General features: G+C 53.6%; 1 protein-coding gene across 1 annotated transcript; it reads right to left on the reverse strand.

The window, feature by feature from the left end:
* Positions 1-748: 748 nt before the first annotated feature.
* Positions 749-20,035, reverse strand: FGD2 (FYVE, RhoGEF and PH domain containing 2). Its single transcript, XM_037843524.1, has 16 exons — positions 19,781-20,035; positions 16,627-16,858; positions 15,344-15,424; positions 14,765-14,913; positions 13,485-13,641; positions 13,167-13,305; positions 12,574-12,632; positions 12,156-12,302; positions 11,350-11,442; positions 6,388-6,467; positions 6,275-6,305; positions 5,766-5,858; positions 5,094-5,225; positions 2,599-2,745; positions 1,452-1,598; positions 749-1,081 (listed from the first exon to the last, which is right to left on the reverse strand). The coding sequence occupies exons 1-16, from the start codon at positions 19,846-19,848 to the stop codon at positions 869-871; spliced, it is 1,968 nt and encodes a 655-aa protein (XP_037699452.1). The 5' UTR covers positions 19,849-20,035; the 3' UTR covers positions 749-868.
* Between the last annotated feature and the right edge of the window lie 540 nt (positions 20,036-20,575).

Here is a 20,575-nt window from a genome sequence, read left to right on the forward strand (position 1 = left end):
CCTCACCCACCAGGTAGGGGCCAAATGGGGCCACTTAACCTTTTCCCTTCTGTCTCAGCCCTGACCCCTTTTCCTCATTCTCTAACCCCCCTCCCTTTTCCTCTCCCACTCCTCCCCTCTCTGCTTGCCCTATTGCTTTGCTGCCTAAAGGAAAAAGCTTTGACTTAGTTCACTGAGCTAAAACTTGGCTCTGGCACCCAGTAGCTGTGTGACCTTGAGCCAATTACTAAACCTCTCTGAGCCTTGGTTTCCTCATCTGGATTTTAACTCCTGAGGGTGAAATGAGATAATCCACGGAAAACACCCAAAACACTGCCTGGCCTATTAGATGTTTATTATTTACTACTATTATTATTATCATGCCTGGCAGTTGATAGTGCTTGACCACTGGTAGTTTACTTTTTCTTCTTCACCTGATTAACTTGGGCTGCCCATTATACTCATGCGGGGACTCCCACAAATGCCCATCATCCCATCCCAGACCAGTTAAATCAGGAATCTTTGGCAATGGGCACGGGCAGCAGTATTTTTTTTAAAGTTCCCCAGGTGATTCTAACGAGCAGCCCCAGTTGAGAACCGCCCGAGGAGAGAAGTTTTACTTTGGACTGTTGCAGTTTTAGCACCGAAAAGCCTGTATCCCAGGAACTCTCTCAGTCCTGGGAAAAACGGATGTTTGGTCACCCCCTCCCCATGGGAATGGACCCGTATTTTCTGAATTCCAAATCAGAACACATGGTCTGAGCACAGGTGACTGGAAATGGATTATTTGAAAACATAGCTTGGGGGGGGGGTCATGGAGGCCACGGGAGCAGGCTCTGAGTGGGCAGCATGGTGAGGGGATGTGGGCAGGGGGGTGACCTGCTGTGCCTCAGTCAGACAGGTCCCCGGGGAGGTCCCCAGGGCTCCAGCCTCTGGCTGCCTGCTTCATGGCCTGCACCCAGCGGCCCCTCAGCTCCTCTGTCTCGGCCTTGAAGGTGTAGAGCTGGCCTGACTGTTGCAGGTGGAAGACCCGGGGGTCTGCTGGGGGCCCAGCTGTCACCTGGTAGCCCAGCAGGGGGATGGAGGTGTGAGCCCGCATGTCCTGGAGGGGGGAAAGAGCATGGGCTGCTGGCCTCCCATTTTAGCCCCACTTTTAGCCCCACCGTCTCAGACAGCTATTTTGAAGGTAACAGCTGTACCCCAAACACTCATGAAGGGGGGTGGGCTGGTGGGAGGCAGTGAGGAAGAGGAGGGAAAAACTGGCTGACCACTGAGGGCAAAACAGTTGTTGCCTAGAGCCTGGACCCAGCTCTGAAACCACTAACCCTGGTACTCATGGGTGTCATGTCCTCACTGTGCCTCAGTTTCCTGATCTGATATATGGAGCCAGTGATATCACCCCCCACTCCCAACCTCCCCCCCACCCACACCATGGGAAGGCGAACACCTGGGTGGGCGGCTGGCAGTGCTACCTGAGGGGCGGCGTAGACGTAGAGCACGAGTGGGTCGTCCCGGGGGATCACACACCAGCCCCGGGGGCCACTCTTGCCCCACTTATCCCCGAGGAGCTGCAGGAAGCTGCACATCAGACTGTGTTCAGACCCTGCCAAGGACCCTTTCTAAAACCAGAGAGAGAGAGACTGTCAGGGAACAGAGCACCCACTGTGTTGGGTGTTGGTCTGAGGGGTTGGCAATCCCTATTTCTAGTCTTTGCAGCAACCCTACCAGGAGGGGTTATCTGTCCCTGAGGCTCAGAGAGGTCCTGAGAAGGGGCTGACTGTCTCCTGTCTCCAGGAGCAGGTGATGTGGTCAAGGGAGCTTGGGCAGGGGCTGGGCCTGGAAAAGACGGGGGAATTAGAAGTTGGGCAGCTTGAACCTGGGAGCTGAGCTTGGCTGGAATAGGCTGAGGGCTTCTTTCACCTCCCAGGAGAGTGGGATGTCAACCTGGCCTTAAACGAGGGAGTGCAGCAGGTGATGATAACTGATTTATACTTGTGGAGCAAAGCTGAACACAGCTGGTGCCCCATGGGTGCTGACTGGCAGCGGGGGTGGGAGGTGGGAGGTGAGGCCCCGAGGGCAGCAGAGGACAGAGAGCTGCTCCTAACTGGCTGTGTGACCTCAGGCAAGTCACTTCTCTGGGCCTCCCATGGGTGAGGGGTGAGACCAACTGGTCCCTGAAGTCCCTGGCAGTTAGAATGGAGTCTCCAGGCTGCCTCTTTCCAGTGGAACCCTGACCTGGAGCCTCAGTTTCCCCATCTGTAAAATGGAATCGGTGATACCCGCTCTGTCCCGGGGCAGGGTGTGGGAATGTGAGCAGGAACTGCCCATCGGGGCGGAGCTCTTGCTGGATGGCGACACAGAGGAGGGGCAGACGGGCCTGGACGACGGGGTTGCAGCCAACAGTTGCACCTGTTTGCTGTCGGGGCTGGGGGCAGAGGCCAGAGGGAGGGGCAGCGTGAAGAGAGAAGGAGGGAGCAGGAGGGACCCCATTCCTCAGCACCTAGGACAGTGCCAGCACATGGTACCCGTGCGGCATGGCTTTGCTGAAGGGAGGAATCGGATGGGTAGATGGATGGAAAGACAGACAGAGGGATGACGCTGTGGGGACAGCACCCTCACCTCCAGGATGCCGTGCCTCTTGTCCTCCTTGTCCTCGGGGAGCACGTTTCCGGTGAGGAACGTGTAGCATTTGAGGCAGACTCGGTTGGGCCTGTTGTCGTCGTATTTCAGCTCAGCCCGGTAGTCGGAGCACCTGGCACAAACCACCTGCAGAAGGACGGACCGGGAGTGGGCGTGAAGGCACCCCAGGAAGGCAGGAAGAAAGGGAAAGCTGCGGGAGAGGAGAGGAGGCAGAGCGGGCGTGTCCCGCACAACAGTGGAGGTCACCTGGAGGCCATGGGGTGCTGGGAGAGAGCTCAGGCTCGGGGCTCCCCCAGACCAGGCTTTGAGACCTGGCACCCGCCATAAATGTCTTAATTTCTCTCCCCTTCAGATTCTCCTTTTGTGAAACGGGGAATAAGATGATAACCCTGCATTGTAGGAAGTTTAAGAATCAGAGATCAGGCCCCATACAAGGCAGCCCTTATTCTCAGGGGCTGTAACATTCGGAGGAGGAGCTAGCCTTCAACACGTGACTTGCTCCAAGCGCTCTCCCCTCTGTAATCTCACCTGTCTGTCCCAACATTCCCACTGGGTAAACAAGAGGGAAGGGAAGCCCAGTGAGGTCGGGTCAGTGCTTTGCCAAGGGCCACACAGCTAACTGGGAGCTCCTGGTCCTTCACAAAGAGGACATTTCTTTAAGAAATGTTTGGCTTTAAGACTCACGCAAATTTTGCATTCCACTCCATCATATAGTCAGATATGTTCTAACATAAAGATAGTGGGTTGGTTGCTTTTGCTAGGAAGACATGCCATATGTACTCCACCCCTGGCCCACATGGGAGAACCCCCCAAGAAGGCCGATGTGGGTCACACTGGGGAGACAGGGTGAAAGAGGTGTGAGAGGAGCCTCCATCTCTGTGGAGAGAGGAAGATTGGGAGTGTCACAATGAGTCCACGGTGTGGGCCTGGAAATAGGGAGAGGCAAGGGGAAGAGAGACGGAGGGAGGGGGGCTATTCGTCAGCCAGAACCTGCCTTTGGGGAGCTTGTCTGGGTGCCCAGTCCAGCACGTGGCCTGGGAGGGACCCGCAGGAGAAGGCCTGACCTGCTCCACCCTTACCAGGATTCCGGTCTGGCAGGACAGACGAAAACTGGGCACCTGAACCACCCAAAGGCTGACTCAGAAAGAACAAAGATATACATGCGTATGTGAAACCCCAAAAACCGGGAGCAAGCTTACCTCCACAGGCCCTACGCAGGGGGCTGCAATCACTTTGGGAATATTTTATTCTCTCTCTCTCTTTGATTTTTATTTAAAGCTCTAAAGCTTTTTATGTTATTAGAATATATTCATTTTCTCCTTTACCAATTTTTTATTTTGAAAATTTTCAAGCCCAGAGATAAGTTGAAAGAATAATAGAATGACACCCTCCACCCATATTCAACAATAGTTAACATTTTTGCCACATTTGCTTTCCCTCTCTATATATACATGTACCTTTTTTCTCCTGAAGTGTTTAAGTTACAGTCATCATAACATTCACCTTAAATACGTAGCCAGCATCTTCTGAGAACAAGGGCATTCTCCTACCTACCCACAGTGTCATTATCATACTTGGGACACTTAACATGCATTCAGTATTATTATCTACATATGGCTCATAATCAAGTTTCCCCAATGGTCCCAATAAAGACCTTTGAGCTGTTTTTTGTTGTTTTTTTTCCTCTCTATCTAAGATCCAAATCAAGGATCACACATTTCATACAGTTGTCAGAATGTTCTATTATTGAAAAGGTAGATACATGGATGTTGTATTATTCATTGTGCTTCACTGTGTTTCTTAACTATTTTAAATAATTTTTTAGGAACTACTTACAAAGTCACAAATGTAAATAGATTCAACTCTTATTTACAGGTGTGAATCGCCAAGGACAGGAACTAATGCCAGATCCTTTCCACCAGGCTTTGGGGAGTAACTCATCACTTACATTTGATCACAGGCGTGTCCCCAGTCCTAGAAACTTGGCGTCCTGATTTCCATTTAACACCTTTAGGGGACACCTCCCTGACCGGCCCCAACCTGCCCCAGCTGCGTCCCTCCTGTCCCCTGGTAAGTCCGTGAAAGACAGGTTGGAAAGGGTTTCTCTGTGTGCAGAGTAAGTGAAGGGGGCTATGATGTCAACAGAAAACAGCTCCAAGTTCAGCACTGAGGAAGAGCGGGGAGTGGGGCTCCGCATTCCTTCCTCTGCACGCTGGGGACGGGCTCCCTGAGAGTGAGGCCTGCCTGAGCAGGAGGCTGGGGAGCAGATGAGACCCCAGAACCACTCTGGAGGCAGGTTTTGCATCCCCCCTCTACAGGGACTCTGACCAGGTGCCCGAGGTCCGAGGACTTGCCAAGGGCTGGACGGGACCGTTCGTAGGGTCAGTGAAGAGGCGAGGACGACAGGGGGGTGGGTGCGGAACAGGCACTGGGCCGGTGAGGCCCGAGGGACTGGGGGCGTGGGGGGCACTCACGTAGCCGCAGGCCCGGCAGTGGTGGCGCCGGCGCGTGAGTGCGGTGAAGGGCTCTTGGCAGCGCATGCACATGGTCACCATCTTGTCCCGGACCCACTGCGGCGCCCGGAGGCCCAGCTCCTCCGACTGCAGCTGTGGGAGGAGGGGTGTGGAGCTGTGGGGTTGTGCACCCACTGCCTGGGGCTGGGGCCTCTGCCCACCGCCTGCGACGGGGATGAACTGCGGCGGGACAGTTCCTGGAATCGCTGCTCTACAGATGAGGAGACTGAGGCCCAAAGAGGCCAAGGGAGTCGTCGGACAAGGTCACCCAGCAAGCCAGAGTTCAAAGCCCAAACTTGAAATCAAGGCACAGAAACAACTCCCTAACCCGCCCCCACTCGCCGTCCACCTGCCGTCTGGCTGGTAGGTCTGACACGTTCAAACTCAAACCCGCACTGCCCCCTGCAGCCAGAGCTGTATAGACGCACACAGAAGCTCCCAAAGGGGTTTCTTGCTAAAGGGGGCACTTTCAGCACTGTTGTCACTGAGTAGGGTGATGTTAGGGTGGGAGGGCTTCCCATGGTCCCTTCGAATCTCACCTGGTGGGCAACACTCTCTCCCTCCCTCCAAGCTGGCCTGGGTAGAACAGAGAGGGAGCACGCCCCATTTGAGGCGTTGGGTCTAGTCATTTACCTCCCGCTCCTGGGCTTCTCCCTCGGGCCCTTGGACCGCAGCCTTGAAAGTTTCATTCCGCTTTTCAATTTGGTCTATGGCTGCTTGGCAGGCCTGGGGGGTGGGGGAGGGGGGGTTTGCTCATCTTTCCATCATCCATGTATCCAACAAGCATTGCTGAAGCCTATGGGGTGCCAGGCACCAGATTCTAAGCAGGCATTGGCTGATTTAAGGGCAGAGAAACTGTTACTCCCAGATTACACATATGAAAACTGAGGCACAGAGAGGTTAAGTGACTTGCCCCAGGCTACCCAGCTAGGCAATGAGAGGCAGCAAGATTTGAACCAAGATCTGACTCCAAAGGTGGTATAACTACTGCAGAGCAACTCCGTAAGAAAAGCGGGGAGCAATGGAGCACACCCAGGACCCTCTCACACACAGACATGCACATGTGCCCCCCTGCCCCTCAGCGCCTGGGCAGGCTAGGGTCAGAATCTTTGATTGTCACAGCCAAAAGGGTGTTCTAATACCTGCATCCAGGAAATCATTTCCTCCTGGGACCTGCTCGGAAAGCAAACATGGGTGTTGAGAGCATCCCCCTTCCCTCTCCCTGCCGCTCTCCCAGGGCCCCCAGCTAGCCTACCGGGCTTGCAGCTCCAGGGTGCGCTGCTTTCCGGACACCAGGAAGGAGTGGGGGAACTCCGCATCAGCCAGCTCCCGCACCTGTGTACGGGGGGGAGGGAGGCAACCGGTTCATACTTGTCACACTGACACTGTGGAATTGGGGGGAGGGTGAATCATGCCTGAGGGAGGAGGGGATTGGAGGGACAAGGATTGGGAGCTTGTTCCCTGCCTCCCTAATCCCACTGAGCCAAGCAGATGCACCTGCAACTGGACCTCGTGCTAAGCAAACAGGATTTATGGCCCCTGGAATTTCATAAGCAGAAAAGGGGGCCCAGGGGGATGATGGTCCTTGACAAACAATTTGCCAAAAATGGAATTTGGGTCTCAAAAACTGGATTTTAGGGCATACAGCTTTTCCATGAGCTGGCCTAGGCGTAGAGTAAGACCTCCCACCCCATACAGTGAGTGAAGAAATTGACCACCTAATTCGTAGATTAAACAGACCCCCCCCCCCCCACTTTTTGTCTTTCACTGTTCTTTTACTGCAGAGCTCTGACAGTCCCAAAGCCGTTATGAAAGCTGCCAGTTATGGAGTGTTTACCATGTGACTGGCACTGAGCTCTCTCTGTACATGTTCTCATGTATGATCAGCACAACTCCTGAACTCGGTGATCAATCTGAACATGCCCCAAGAGAGACACAACCAAATATTATGTGCCTCCTGAGGGTAGAACCTCTCATCCCATGTAGAATTCTTGCCTAGCTGAATCAGCTCAAGTCTCTAGATTATTTACCAACTGTTACAAGAAATATGGGGGACAGAAGAACATGTTAAATGACACCACGAGGGTGCAGTCACAAAATCTAGACTGTGGGAAACTCTACAGGAGAAATGATCTCATTTCCACATTTAATAAATGGGGGCGGGGGGGAGGAAAGCAGGAGAGAGAAGAGCAATGAATAAAAGAGATGTAAGAAACATATCACAAATGATTTGAACTGATTAACTGTGAGAAGACATGGGTCAGGGAAAACCAAAGGATATTAATTTATTAAATAATTTTAATTTGCTGGATATGCTAATGTTATTGTGGTTATCCTTTAGGGAAAAAAAAGTCCCTACCTCTTAGAGAAACATGCTAAATTATTCACAGGTAAAATGACTGTGTTTCTGAAATTTGCTCTAAAATAATCAAGGTGGGAAGGGGAATTAGGGGGAAATGAGAAGGAACATGGGTGAAGTAAGACTGGCTTTGAGTTAACAATTGCTGAAGCCAGGTATTGAGTATGTAGAGGTTCATTGTACATTTTCCTCTACTTAAAAAGGCCCATAACAAAAAGTTAGAGAAAAGAATCCTCATAGCAACCTTGGGAGGCAGATGTTATCATCCTCATTTAGGGGATAAGAGAACAGTGATTCAGAGAAGGTAAGAGACCTACCTGAGTTCACACAGAATCTAAGGGGCAGAATGAGACTTTGAACTCAGGTGTTCAGCCCCCAAGGGTAAGGCATAGGAACCATTTCCACCCACCTGCATCTCCTGCAAAGTTCCGTAAGCAGAGTCCTCTCCCAGGTGACTGGAAGAGAGCCTCACAGGGAACCTAAGACAGGCCTAGAGCTCACGAGCCTTGGGGTGGGGAAACTTTGTTGTCCTTGAATCTATATGATGTTCAAGCCCCAATGCTGCCTCTCTGCTATGTAGTTGCCAGGATTTTACACACTTTCAGAGACAGGGACCTCACTCCCTCCTGGGCATCCCATTGCATCCCAGAAAGCGCTGACTATTGGCACATCCTTCCTAGTGTTAGGCTTCTCTCCTTTGGGCTCCACAAAACTAGGCTGTTCCCTCTAGCAGGGGCTTGGTGTGATTGGACTCAATTTTCCTGGCAACAGGGAAGCACTGTGAGATTCTAAATGGAGAAGGTCTTGTGGAAAGAGATGTTTGGGGAGAGCCACCCTGGCAGCTGTGTGCACCTGTGGGGCAGGGGGTGAGGGGTGGCAGCTGGATCTAGGCAGAGGGGAATGAGCCTGTAGCCCAAAGGCCAGTTAAGTAAATAGTCCAGGCCTGTCTTGGGCTTCACTAAAGTGATTGCACTAGGGGAGAGAGAAGAGGGTTCTAACTGGGGGGACAATGTTGGGAAATCTAGTAAGACTATGTGACTAAGTGGGTGAGAGAGAGGGGAGAGGGCAAAGAAAGGAGAAATCCAAAGTATGGAGTCCAGAAGTGGAAAGAAATATGATGCCTTTTTTTTTTTTTTCGAATAAATATGATACTTATGATAGCAAAAAGGAACTGGGGGAGCTCCTGTCCTGAGGAGTCAGGATGCCCCAGTGTGATCACACAGTGGTCTCTGGCTGCCCAACACCACCTCTGCAGAGGGACAGCATTAAGGTTCCCGAGCTCTGCCATGTCCAGCCTCAAACACTCTCCCCGTATCCAGGCCAGCTCAGTGCCCTGCTAGCCCACACAGGGCCTTCGTGCTAGTTAGAAAAGGACTCATCTTTCTCAAAACACTTTGCTGATACCTGTCAGAAAACTGACTTAATACCCACATTTTGTTGGCAAAGGGCACTTGACTGCCACCTGCTGGCCAACTCTCATTATATAAATGCAATCTATGAAGTCAGCTGCATATGGCACCTTCTTAGACGAGGTGTCCTTGTGCAGTCCACAACCTGCACAACTGTCCATGAAGACCCCAGATACATGTGCCGTACCCCTTCGTTCCTCCTGGGCTGGCCTTATGCAGATGGCGCAACATTACGATCAGGTCAGACACTGGGGGAAAACAGTTGTTGAGAACAAGGCCTCCCTGGCAAGCCAGGAAGGAAGGGGACAGGGTGTCAGAGGCCGGTGGGAGCCATCATGGTAGAATGAAGGCCAGACCTGCCTACAAACCTCAGACTCAAAATGGTTCCAGCCCATACAGATGCAGGGCAGGTAGACCGCTCCAAGCCTGCCGAGCCTGTGTCATCCAGGAGAGGGTGCTGTGCACCCGCTGGAGCACAGGACAGGCCCTGAGGGGAACAGGTTTGCTGGAACCCACAGATGCCGGGGACCACATCCCGCCTTACATACCTTACGCATCTGACGCCCTTAGTTCTGTCTCTGTGTATTTTCGCTTTATGACTGTTTTGGTCTCTATATTTCTTGGCTTCTCTGTGTCAATCCCTGCCTCTTTCTCTCTCTGTGTCACTCTCACTAATCCTCACTCACCAAGGACCCCCCACATACAACCTGCTTACTCTGCAGGGTCTGGGACATCCTGAGCACCTCAGAGGATGGACAGCTAGGTACCCCCCAAGTGAGGCTGCACTTCCAAAAGGCCTCAGTTGGCTTAGGCATTGAGGGATAGGCTGTGAACCCCCAGAAGGTGACTAAGTCCCCCCATCAGCCTCATAATACTGTGCCTCAACCTCAGGCTCCTAGCTCAGTCCCAAGTGCCAGGTAACCCCAGCCAGGGGTAGGGGCAAGGCCCTCTGCCAGGGATTCTCAGAGGCCCAGTAAGTCTCTCCGGCTCAGCTCCTGCCTGGAGGAAGGATGGGGTGGGCGCGTGTGGGATCCAGAAAGAGGGAATAGAAAGGTTTAAAGATAGGTCATTCCAGACCCTCGCTTCTTCCAGACCAGCTCCCCCCACTCTCCAGGCCTCAGGACACACCAGGACTCAGTAGCCAAGAAGTTTCTCCCCCAGGCATGTCCTCTTCTGTGCCTGAAATTCCACCATGAGCTTTATCCCTCTGGGCTGAAGCCTGAACAGGAGACAGTGTACACAGCAACTAGGCACAGGGCTCTAGACTCGGTGACTCCTGGGTTTTGGTCACTCAAACCAGGATTTGCTGTATGACACCAGCAAATTACTTAGCCTTTTTGGACCTTGACTTCCTTAGTTTTTAAAAAAATTGAACTAGCTGTAGATTTACTCATATACAATGCAAACTCTACAAGGTTACCATAGCTCGTGTTTGCAGTGGCTGATGATTGAAAACAACGCAACATCCATCAGCAGGAGACTGGTTGAGTACGTTACAGTAATGTCTATGCAGTGGAATACAATGCAGCTGTGCAAAAGGAGGAGACCACTTTTATTACTGATATGAAACAATCTCCAGAATTTTAGCAGTTAGTTAAAAAAAAGCAAAGCCGAATATGTGCAGAGTATGCCACCGTTTATGTGAAACCAAAGTAAGGAAATAATAATAAAATAGTTGGTTTGTGTATGCAAAGTCTACCTCTGAAGGCCTCCCAAGAAGCAAAGCCTGGCTTCGGAGGGGAACTGGGGGACTGGGTATGGAGGAGACTTTTCATTGTAGTTATTTTTTTGTATTTTTTCATATTGTTTGATTCTGCAATGTGATTTTGGAATTGTATTATCTATTTATCTATATATTTTTAAACAATAAAATTAAAATTATTTTTTAAAGGTAAAAAACAAAACATACAGTGGCAGACCCTATTAGTCCCTATGTCATCGGGCTGTTGTGAGGCTCTGATGGGAACCAATGATGCTGTTGTGTTGACTGTCCCTGCTCATTTGCAGCCCTCTCCAGGGGACACACACAAGCTGGCAGCTGAGCTGACCGTGTAGACTCTGCTCAAAGTGTGGCCTGTGGACCCGCAGCGCCAGCATCACCCGGGAGCTGATTAGAAATGCAGCACCCCAAGCCCCTCCCCAGACCTACTGAATAAGATCCTGCATTTTAACAAGACACCCAGGGGATTCCGACACACATTAGCATTTGAGCAGCACCGGTGCAGACGGTGCAGAAGGTAGAGAAAGCAGAGTGAGGCCTCGCTGGGGCGTGCACTGCCCCAAGAATGAACCAGGACAGTGGAGACCTGGCAGAGGCTCTGGGCAGCAGGGCAAAGAGCCCAGAAGAGAGAGCTCTAACCCCAAATTCTTCCCTCTCCACATTTGTCCGGAACCTGCCAGGCTTTGGTTCCTGTATTGAAAAGCCCTGCAGAGGTGACGCCCCTCTCACCTTCATTCCGGCCACGTCGATGCGGGTCCTCACCTGGAAGTGGGCGCCCACCTGGATGACTCTGGGCACGCAGTACAGCAGCATGTTGTTGAACTGCAGGAGACACAGGAGGGGGTGGGTGGGCCGGGGCGGGGGCGGGGGCCGGAGGGGTGGTGGGTGGCACTTCCCCGAGGGTGGGCCGGGCACTGCCGGAGCTCCCGCCCCTCTCGCCACAATCTCCATGCTCCCAGGATGTCCCAGGTGTGATGAGGAAGGGGCTGTTTAGCCCCCAACCCAGTTAGGGAGGTCACTGAAGGGTCACCCTACCCGTGGGCATCAAGGAAAGACAGCAGACCTCAGAAACCCACAAGGTCTTTCCCACTGGGGCTCAGTGCAGCAGGGGTTATAAGAGGCTGTGACCCCTGCCCCCAGACTCCAGGCAGGCCCATGCTCCAGAGCTCCAGCAAACAGCAGGCTTTTTCAGTGCAGACTCCGGGAAGTTCTACCCATAGCTAACCTAATTCCCTCCTGCTGTGTATTGTTTATAGCTCTGATTAATGGGAGGCCAAACAGACTGGGCTCAAAACCCTGTCCCTGTTGCTTCCTAGGACATGTCTAGGAAATCCCTGAGGAAATCCCTGAGGTCTGGAGACAGCACATGACTTGTCCCAAGTCACTGAGTGTAAAAGGCAGAGAAGGACAGAGGAACTTGTCCCTTGCTCCTCCTGCAATGCCAGGTAGAGGGCAGGCACGCAGGGCCCAGGAGAGAGTGGCCCAGGGACTTCCCTCCCCCATATGGGTGGCGCCCCAGCTCCCAGGCCCTCTACCAAGAAAAGGTAGCGCTCCAGGGGGTCGCTGCGGCGGAAGGAGATCTTGAGGACGGGGCCCTCGCGGAGCAGGGTGTTGGAAGGGTCCACTATGTCGTCGTCAAGCCCCAGGCGCTGGTACACCTCCCACAGGTCCTGCAGCCGCTCCTGGGGATGGGGGGGGGGGGGGGGGGGGGGGGGTGAGCGCACTCAGCCAAGGGCCCACCTGCTTTGGGAAAGTTTGCCTTGTGGGGACAGGGATCAGGAGAAGGGGCCAGGGGACGTGTGGGGGAGGGCAGCAGAAGGGACAGGTGTCACGGGGTGGGGTCAGGGGATAAAGCGGCCAGGACATATTGGGGTGAGGAAGGCTGAGGCCTGAGAGGAGGAGGTGCAGGCCCCAGAAGTCATCCACTGTCCCCCCCGGGGCCAGGCTGCTCACCATCTCGGTGATGGCTGCGTTGGAGTGCTGAGCAGCTGAGAAGATCATGTCCAGGGCTTCTGAAGGAGGGGGACAGGATCAGAGGCATCCCCCAAAACTCTGGAGCCACTGGCTGGGGCAGGGAGCCATTGAGGCTTAACCACATGGCCTTAGGAACAGCCACGACTGCCCCCAGCAGCAGCCCTGCCCACGCAGCCCAGCACATGAGGTGTCTGGATGACAGAGACCATTTCCCTCCAGGGTGGCGAAGCTGGCGGCCACTGAAGGGCAGGGAGGAGGCGCTTGGGCTCTGTAACTCCCACTGCTGCCCCACTGACCTGGACCTAGAGGGTGCAGTAGAGAGAGAGTATGGGATTTAACATCTATGGGTATGGGTTCAAATCCCAGCTGTGCTCCTTTCTGGCTGGGTTACCTTGGGCAAGTCATATAGCCTCTCTGGGCCTTAGTGTTCTTGTCTGTAAAATAGGGCTAATGGTATAGGTAATGACTGATGTGATAACTGATGGTCATCATAACCATCAGCAAGTGTGCTATGAATATATTGGAGTGGCATGGGCCTCCCCAGCCCCTGGATGCCCCGGGGATGTCCTCACTCTGGGCGTCAGCCCGGTCTGGGGCCTGGGCTGGCAGCTTCTGGACATACTCCTTGAGCAGTAGCTCGTAGCGTGGAATTCTCTGCACAGGTTCCAACATGTGATGCTGCAGAGTCAGGCTGCTGGAGGCCTCGCTGCTCTTGGGGAGGAATGAGGGGGTGAGAACAGGGAGGGGTGGCACAGGCCACCCCCAAGGGTCAGGGCAGTGGGCAGGGCAGTGGGCATTGGGGCCCATGGAGGCACTGAGCCAGGAGAGGCTCAAGATCCCTCGGGGAACACTGGGGGTGGCGGTCAGGCTCTGGGTCCCCCTGACCTCACCTGGATGCGGGTGACAACCTCCTGAAAGAGTGGGGACTTGTCGGTCCAGGTGGCCAGCAGCTCGGCAGCACGCTGGAAGTTCTTGACATATTCACTGTACATCTTCAGGAAGGGAGCCAGTTTCTGGATCACGTAGCCGATGCGGGGGGTGGTCGTCCTGGGGGTGGGGCATTGCCCTCAACCTGGGGACCTCTTCTCCTGCCCCCATGCAGGGCCAGCCCGGGCCAGGCCCCCCAAAGCAGCCACTGCTCTTCTGGGCACAGACTCAGGTTCAGCCCAGCCCCCCGGGACTGCGAGCTCCCTGAGGGCAGGTGCTGCTCTCTCCCCCAGATCGGCCTCCCCACAAGGCCTAGTGTGGAGTGGGGCCCACGGTGGGTGTTCAACAACGACTTGATGTTTGTTGTGTAGTAATAATGAATGCTACCTGCCAAGCACTAACCAGGACCGTCATGCAGGTCTTGCCTCATTTATTTCTCACAACAGCCCTGCAGTGGGGACAGTTGTTAGCCCATTTTAGAGATGAGGAAGCTGAGACTCAGGGGTAAGAGCTTATTCAGGATCCTCCTGTGCTAGGGCCTGAAGTTCCCATGACCCAGGGACTGTGTCCACACCACACATACAGCTGTGTGTTCCTGGACAAGTCGCTTACCCTCTCTATACCTCAATGTTCCCGTCTGAAAAAAACAGGAATGATGATAGATGACTTCACAGGTTGTTTTGGTTTTTTATTTTTTTAATTTACTATGAGAAATTTCAAGCAATCATAAAGAGAATATAATAATGAACCCCCATAAATTCATCCCCTGGGTTTAACAATTACTAATAGTTCTCCTTATTTCTTCAGCTTTGCCAAAGAACTTTAAAGGACATTCCAGGAATCTTTGGCAAAATAGATGAAGCAAGTTATCTCACCACTACCCACTTTAGTGGTCATCTCTGAGAACTAAGAGGTTCTCTTTCATAACCACGATGTCATTGTCACACAACGGATGTGATGTTCTGAAGGTAAAGTGGGTTAACAGGGTAAAGCACGGGGCCAGCTTGTAGGAAGCCTTCAGTTGGCTTTGGCTGTTTCCACTGCCTCCCGCGTCACATGGCCTGGTGAGGACCTGACCCACCCCCTTCCCCAGGACGCGGGGCCCCAGCCTCTCAGGGCCCCCTTGTCTGAGCCCCTCGCCGTGCAGATGGGACTGAGCCCAGGGGAGGAGGCTGTCACAGCCTAACAGGGCCTGGTGGGCCATTCCCCCGGCCTGGCCTTGGGGGCTCCTGGCCGTCCTCACCAGTTGTCCAGCCGCCGCTGCAGCTCTGGGAGGAAGAACTGCGAATGGAACTGGTGGATGGAGGAGATGTTGGAGAAGATGAGCCTGACCACGTCCTCAGGGAAGGCCTTGCTGCTGCGGGCTGCCTTCAGCAGTTCCTGAAAGAACACCTGCCACAGGCACCGGGTCACTGAGGGAGTGGGGGTCCACGCACCTGCCCCGGAGAAAGCAAGTGCAGCCCTGGGGGGTCCGGAGCCCTCTACAGCTTGCTAGGCAGGGAAGACTGTATTCTGGATATTTACCAATGGGCAAACCAAAGCCTAGAGGTGCAGGGACTGAGCCAGACGCTCACAGTGAGTCCTGAGATGAGTAGTGGGGACGCTGCGTGGGGGCTGGAAGGGCTGACTGGTGTTTTCTCTGCCATACGTGGGGCCGGCCCAGGCACTGAGGGTGGAATGGGGAGTGAGTAGGGCTGACGGGCTGAATCCTGATTTCTATCCCAACTCCAGTCAGCAGGATTAAAGGGCAGAGGGCTTCAAACCCGGGGTCCTGACTCAGCTCTGGGTCGGAAGAGAGCACGGAGGGGGGGGGAGAGGATACCTGGTCCAGCAGGTGGAGGCGTGCCACGTAGGCCTGCTCCGTCTCCAACAGCTCCTGCACAATCCTCCTCTCCTCAGGCTCCTGCCAGGGGGACGGGGAGCAAAAAGGAGAAGAATGGGAGGGAGAGCTTTGGTTTCCTCTGATGGGGACCATGGGTGCCAGGCCTCACAGATGCCCTGTGAGCACACCTCCATCACACCCTCCCTGGGACCACTTTATCTGATAGAATGCAGCAGAAAAGTGGCTGTGCAGTTCTGGGCCTAAGCCTTAGGATGTCTGGAAGCTTCCGCCTGTGCATCTTGGGAGCAGGAACTGCCACGTTGGGAGCCTGACTGCCCTGGAGGAGAGACCTGGCAGGGAGATCCCGTGGAGGGAGGGGCTCTGGGACCACACAGAGAGGACGGGCCCAGCCGTGCCAGCCTCCTAGCTGAGTCCAGCCTTCCAGCCATCCTTGTGAGACCCCAGGCTTATGAGTGGAGCTCTCTTGGTCATTCCTGCCCCAGCCACCCTCTGACTGTGGTCATGTGAGAGACCCCAAACAAGACCAACAGAAAAACCATGCAGTGGCATCCCAGTCAACCCACAAAATTGTGAGACATAATAAATTGCTGGATTAGGCTACTGCCTTTTGGGGTGGTTTGTTATGCATCAATTGACAACCAGAATGCACTACTATGATCAGCATCCACATTTTACAAACAGGGAAACGGAGGCACAGAGAGGTTAGAGCCATCTGCTGAAGGTCGCACAGGTAGCAAGCAGGTGAGCTGGGAGGTGAGCCCAGGCAGGCTGGCTCCAGGTGCACATGAGCATGCAGTTTGATCCTTGAACTTGACAGATGAGGAAACCAAAACCCACAGAAAGGAGGTGAGCTGCCTAGAATCATACAGGTCTTTAGTCTAAGGGCAGGAGCAGGCATTCAAAACTCTAATGCTAGTTTTGGATTCTTGCCTCCTTCAGTGGGTAAACTGAGGCTCTGCTGGGGAAGAGTATTGGGCTCACAAGATGGGGACTGTTCTGAGCTGTGTGGCCTTGGACAAGTTCCTTGAGCCGTGTGAGTTTCAATTTCTTTGCCAGAAAAACCCCTTAGAGTAAGGGAGACGTGAAATAATGCTGTCAGCATGGTGCATAGAGGACAGCGAGCTTCCAGCTGATCTCTGTCTTCACAGCACCTTCAGCTGGGGAACAGCTGTCTCTGGCTAGAGATTTGGGAGGATGTGTGAGGTGAGGATCAGCAGAAAGACCCCCCCCCCACCCCTGCTTCTACCCCGGGCCCTGAGCACCTGTGTCTCCATCCCGGGGCAGGTCCTGGGCTGGCAGGACTTCCTCCAGCCCCCACTGGACAGCTTGCTCTTCAGGGAGCTCAGATACCTCCTGCTAACCGTCCTGGGCCCAGAATCCAGGGTCTCCCCCACGCTGGACCTCTCCCATGGTCCCGGGGGCTGGGGAAGCCTGCTCCCTGGGCAGTGAGGCTCATCCTCCAGCCTGTGGGCTCCGGACACGGCTCCTGGGGTCCTGAGGAGAAGAGAGGAGACCTGAGGGTTTCCCTGTCGGGGGAATAGTGAGAATGACAACGGCTCCTGGATGGGGACATTTGAGGTCAGGTGAGCAGTGTTCCCTGAGTCCCTAGCCCCCAGCAGGAGCCTACCAAGTAAGAGTCCCATTTCTCTTGCCAACCCCTTTCTTGGAGGGAACTTCAGCCTTCAAAATGAGTCAGCGTGGGCTAGTTTGCATTCTTTGGGGAACTACACACTTCCCTGTTTAAAATGCAGCCACGTACAAGAAACCCTTCTTCGGCGCACAGAGATTTTAAATGGCCTCCCAGCTCAGCCTCACCTTTGGACTTATAAGCAGAGGTGACCTCACCCTTGTTTTCAGAGTCTGCAGCAGGAGAGGGCCTAAAATGTTAATAACTGATAATGGAGGGAAGGTGGAAGCCATGGAACAATCTATGGTGATGGCAGAGCTGCTAAAGCTGGGACTCTTCAAGGGCATGGGGTGGAAGCTACACCCTCTACAGCTCCAGCAGGGGCAGAAGCTGGGCTGAGAGCAGTTTCTCTGATCCCCCAGGGATGAGCCTTCATACAGCAGCTTTGTTACTGGGCCTGTAGACCAGTTAAATTCTTTAGATAACAGAGGCCGCCCTTGTTGATTACACCCAACGATTTGGGTTGTGTTCCATTCTCCTTGGCATGGAAAGACTTGTGATGACAGCACAAGCTGTCATGAGAAAGACAGGTTGGGAAACAGAGGGCCAGAAAGGGACTAAATCCCCCAAACTTTGTGAGACAGTTTCCCATTATCCCCACTTTGCCGTTAACGAAACTGCGGAAGTGGGATTCAAACCAGACTGGCTGGCTACTGAGCCTCACCCTAAACTGCCTGTTCCCGTTTACGTAAAGGAGAAACAGATCCAGAGAGTCAAAGTGACTTGCCCCAAGTCATGCAGCCAATTTGTGGCATAGAGAGAATTGGGACCCAGTCTCCAACTGCTAATGCCGGGCTCTCCCCCAACCCCTCTGGTCCCCAGTGCCCAGTTCCTCAGCCCATGGGGCTGCAGCTGATGTGAGCAGCTGGGCTTCAAGCTTTCTGTTCTACATTTGGTTTCAGCTTCTGCATTTCTCCCCCAAAGCCCCAGATCAGCTTCTGTTTCCTCTTCACCCCTTGGTTTCAGCTCAGCTACGGTGCTGGAGACCTCACCAGAGAGTTTATGCCAAGGCATTTGGCCTGGGTCCCTTCCCTCAAATAAGGGGTGACTCTCACCCTCCTGGACAAAGCCCGCTCTGACCCCACTCTGGTGGAGAGCTGTGTCCTGTGTGCCAGAGGTGTTTCCTGGGCCCAGTGTGGCACGCTGAGGGTCTCCATACAAGCGTGCCTGCTCCTCCCTGGCATGCTGGGCGAGGTGGTGCAGTCTCCCCACACCCAGGGGGGTGATGGGCAGGGGAGGTGGCGCCAGAACAGCTGTCCTAGGTGCTGAACAGATGTGTTTGGCAAAAGAGCCTGGGAGAGGCAGGGCAAGGTCACCCAACTCAGGAGGTGGAACTGCCCTTCTAGATCCACACGGATGCCACCTTCACCTCGAAGCCCAGGGAAGGCTTTGCCTGCCAGGGTGCCCTCAACACAGCACCTGGGCCTATCCCGGGACATTGGTCCCACGTGACCTTGCGTTATGCAAGGGATCGTGCCTCTGGCGGTATTGGCAGCTGACAGGTTCTTTGCTGAGTCTCCTGGGGAATTGCCCTCGGCAGAGGAGAGCTGCCTCGCCCAAGGTCACGCCCTTCCCCCGGGCAGCCAGATTCAATGACTAGTCCACGTAGGGGTATAAGACCCAGCCCCTGTGCCTCAACTGGAACAACTCTGAGAGCATCTCCACTCCAGAGCTCCCTGGGACAGGTTGAGGCCTCTGTTGCAGATGCCCTGCAGGTCGATTTCTCTCTCTGCCCAGTCCTGGTCCTCTCACCACCCACTGGAGGTGTTCCTCAAAGCTCTCCTCGGTACACCTCCCGAAGCAAATCTCCATCTCAGAGGCTGTTTCCGGAGAACTCTACTATGACAACCCCTAACACAGGCCAGGGCTTAAGAAATGCCTGCTGAGTGCATTAAAGTCACACACACACTCACACACCATCACACTCACATTCACCCACTCACACACTCACAATTCACTCATATGCACGCACCCACTCACACGCTCACACTCACACACACTCACACACACACCCCACCCCTGCTGAGGGTGTCAATGACCTCAGCACATCTGGTCCAGCCTTTTCTCTTCAGACAGAAGCCGCAGCATTGCCCCCAAACACATGAACTTAACGCGTTTGGCATCCTTGCCGTTCTGTTTCCATTTCCTTATTCATAAAATGGGAATAGTAATAGAATCTATCCTCAGTTAGGCTGTCAGGATTATTAAATGAAATAAGTAACAAAGCACACTTAGCACAGCGCCTCACAGGTAGGATGACTGTACAACCTGGTTTTCCCAATAAAGAAAATAATAAATTAATAGCATCCACTTTCAGTGTTGAACATGGGCTCATTTGAAGGGAAAATTATAGGTTATCCTACTTATAGGGAGTAAATGCTCAACAAATACTAGCTATTATTTGCATGAGGTGCTGCAGAGGCAGTGGATGGAATCAGGCACCCCAAACACTGCCTGTCACGCACCCACGCTCATAACTCCATCCACGCCTGGATGCTCCGGGAGTACTGGGCACAGGACATTATCTTGTGCTCCCAGAACCCCTGATGGACAGGGGGACATAACCAGGGCAGGACCCAGAGGAAGAACTTGCAGGCCCAAGGTGACCCTGTCCCTCGGCATGGTGTCTAGGAGGGTCCATGTGGCCTGAGAGCCCATGGGTGGGCAGAGGGTCTGGAGGAAGCTGTCAGCCCCCCTTGGTGACCCTTCCCAACCCAGCTGCCCCATACCTGCTGTTCTCAAACACAGTCACCAGGTTGGACACAGATGCCAGCTTCTTCTCATGCACCCCCTCCATCCTGCAGGCCTCCAGGTGACCCCTCAGCCACCTCTGAAGCAGGGAAGAGGTTCCAGCCCGCACTTGGCCACCCTAGCCTGGGGACGTGGATGGGCTAAGAGCTCCCGAAATCCACTCCCAACTTTCCCAAGGGCTCTGCAGGCCTGTTTCTGGCTTCAGAGTGAAGAAAGAGGAAGCAGTCTGGAGCCCCAACTCTGAAGGGGAAAGGCCAGCTCTCCCTGGGTGGGAGGAGCTCCCTCGGGCCCCAGCCCCTCCTTCATGGTCACTCCTGCAGACCCCTAGTTCCAGAAGCTCCCCTGAGGGCGGCAACAGGGCTCAGAGGTCGTTTCTGGAGCCAGGCATCTCTGCTCAACCACACATTCTCCCTCACAAGGTCCAGTGGCTTTTACTTGGTTCATTTCTCAGCACCTTCTTTTCTGCATCTGACCCTCCTCACGGCTATAAGGAAGCAGTTTCTTTTACTAAAAGTAAATCACAAACCTGTTAAGGGCTGGCCTGAGAAATCAGAGGCCATGGATACTGACAGCTGGTTTGTCTGATTTTTTCTGTCTATTTCCATGACTATTGCCTCTTCTTGATTTATAAGCAGAACCTGGAAAGCCTACAAAAATAAGTGCTTTGTGGTTTATCTAGGAATAATGCAGAAAATATTGCTGTTATTTTGGTGAAGAAAATCAGTTTTGTACATTTATTTCAATGTAAATAAAATATGAATTTTGTTTACAAA

Source organism: Choloepus didactylus, chromosome 7 (genome assembly GCF_015220235.1).
Source record: "Choloepus didactylus isolate mChoDid1 chromosome 7, mChoDid1.pri, whole genome shotgun sequence".
NCBI lineage: Eukaryota > Metazoa > Chordata > Mammalia > Pilosa > Megalonychidae > Choloepus > Choloepus didactylus.

Coding starts and splice junctions, on each gene's coding strand:
- FGD2 (XM_037843524.1), bottom strand. CDS start 19,848: ATGGAGGGGGTGCATGAGAAGAAGCTGGCATCTGTGTCCAACCTGGTG. Junction 6,468..11,349: donor TCGACGTGGCCGGAATGAAG/GTGAGAGGGGCG, acceptor CCCCGTACACAG/GTGCGGGAGCTGGCTGATGC. Junction 2,746..5,093: donor ACTGCCGGGCCTGCGGCTAC/GTGAGTGCCCCC, acceptor GTCCTTCTGCAG/GTGGTTTGTGCCAGGTGCTC.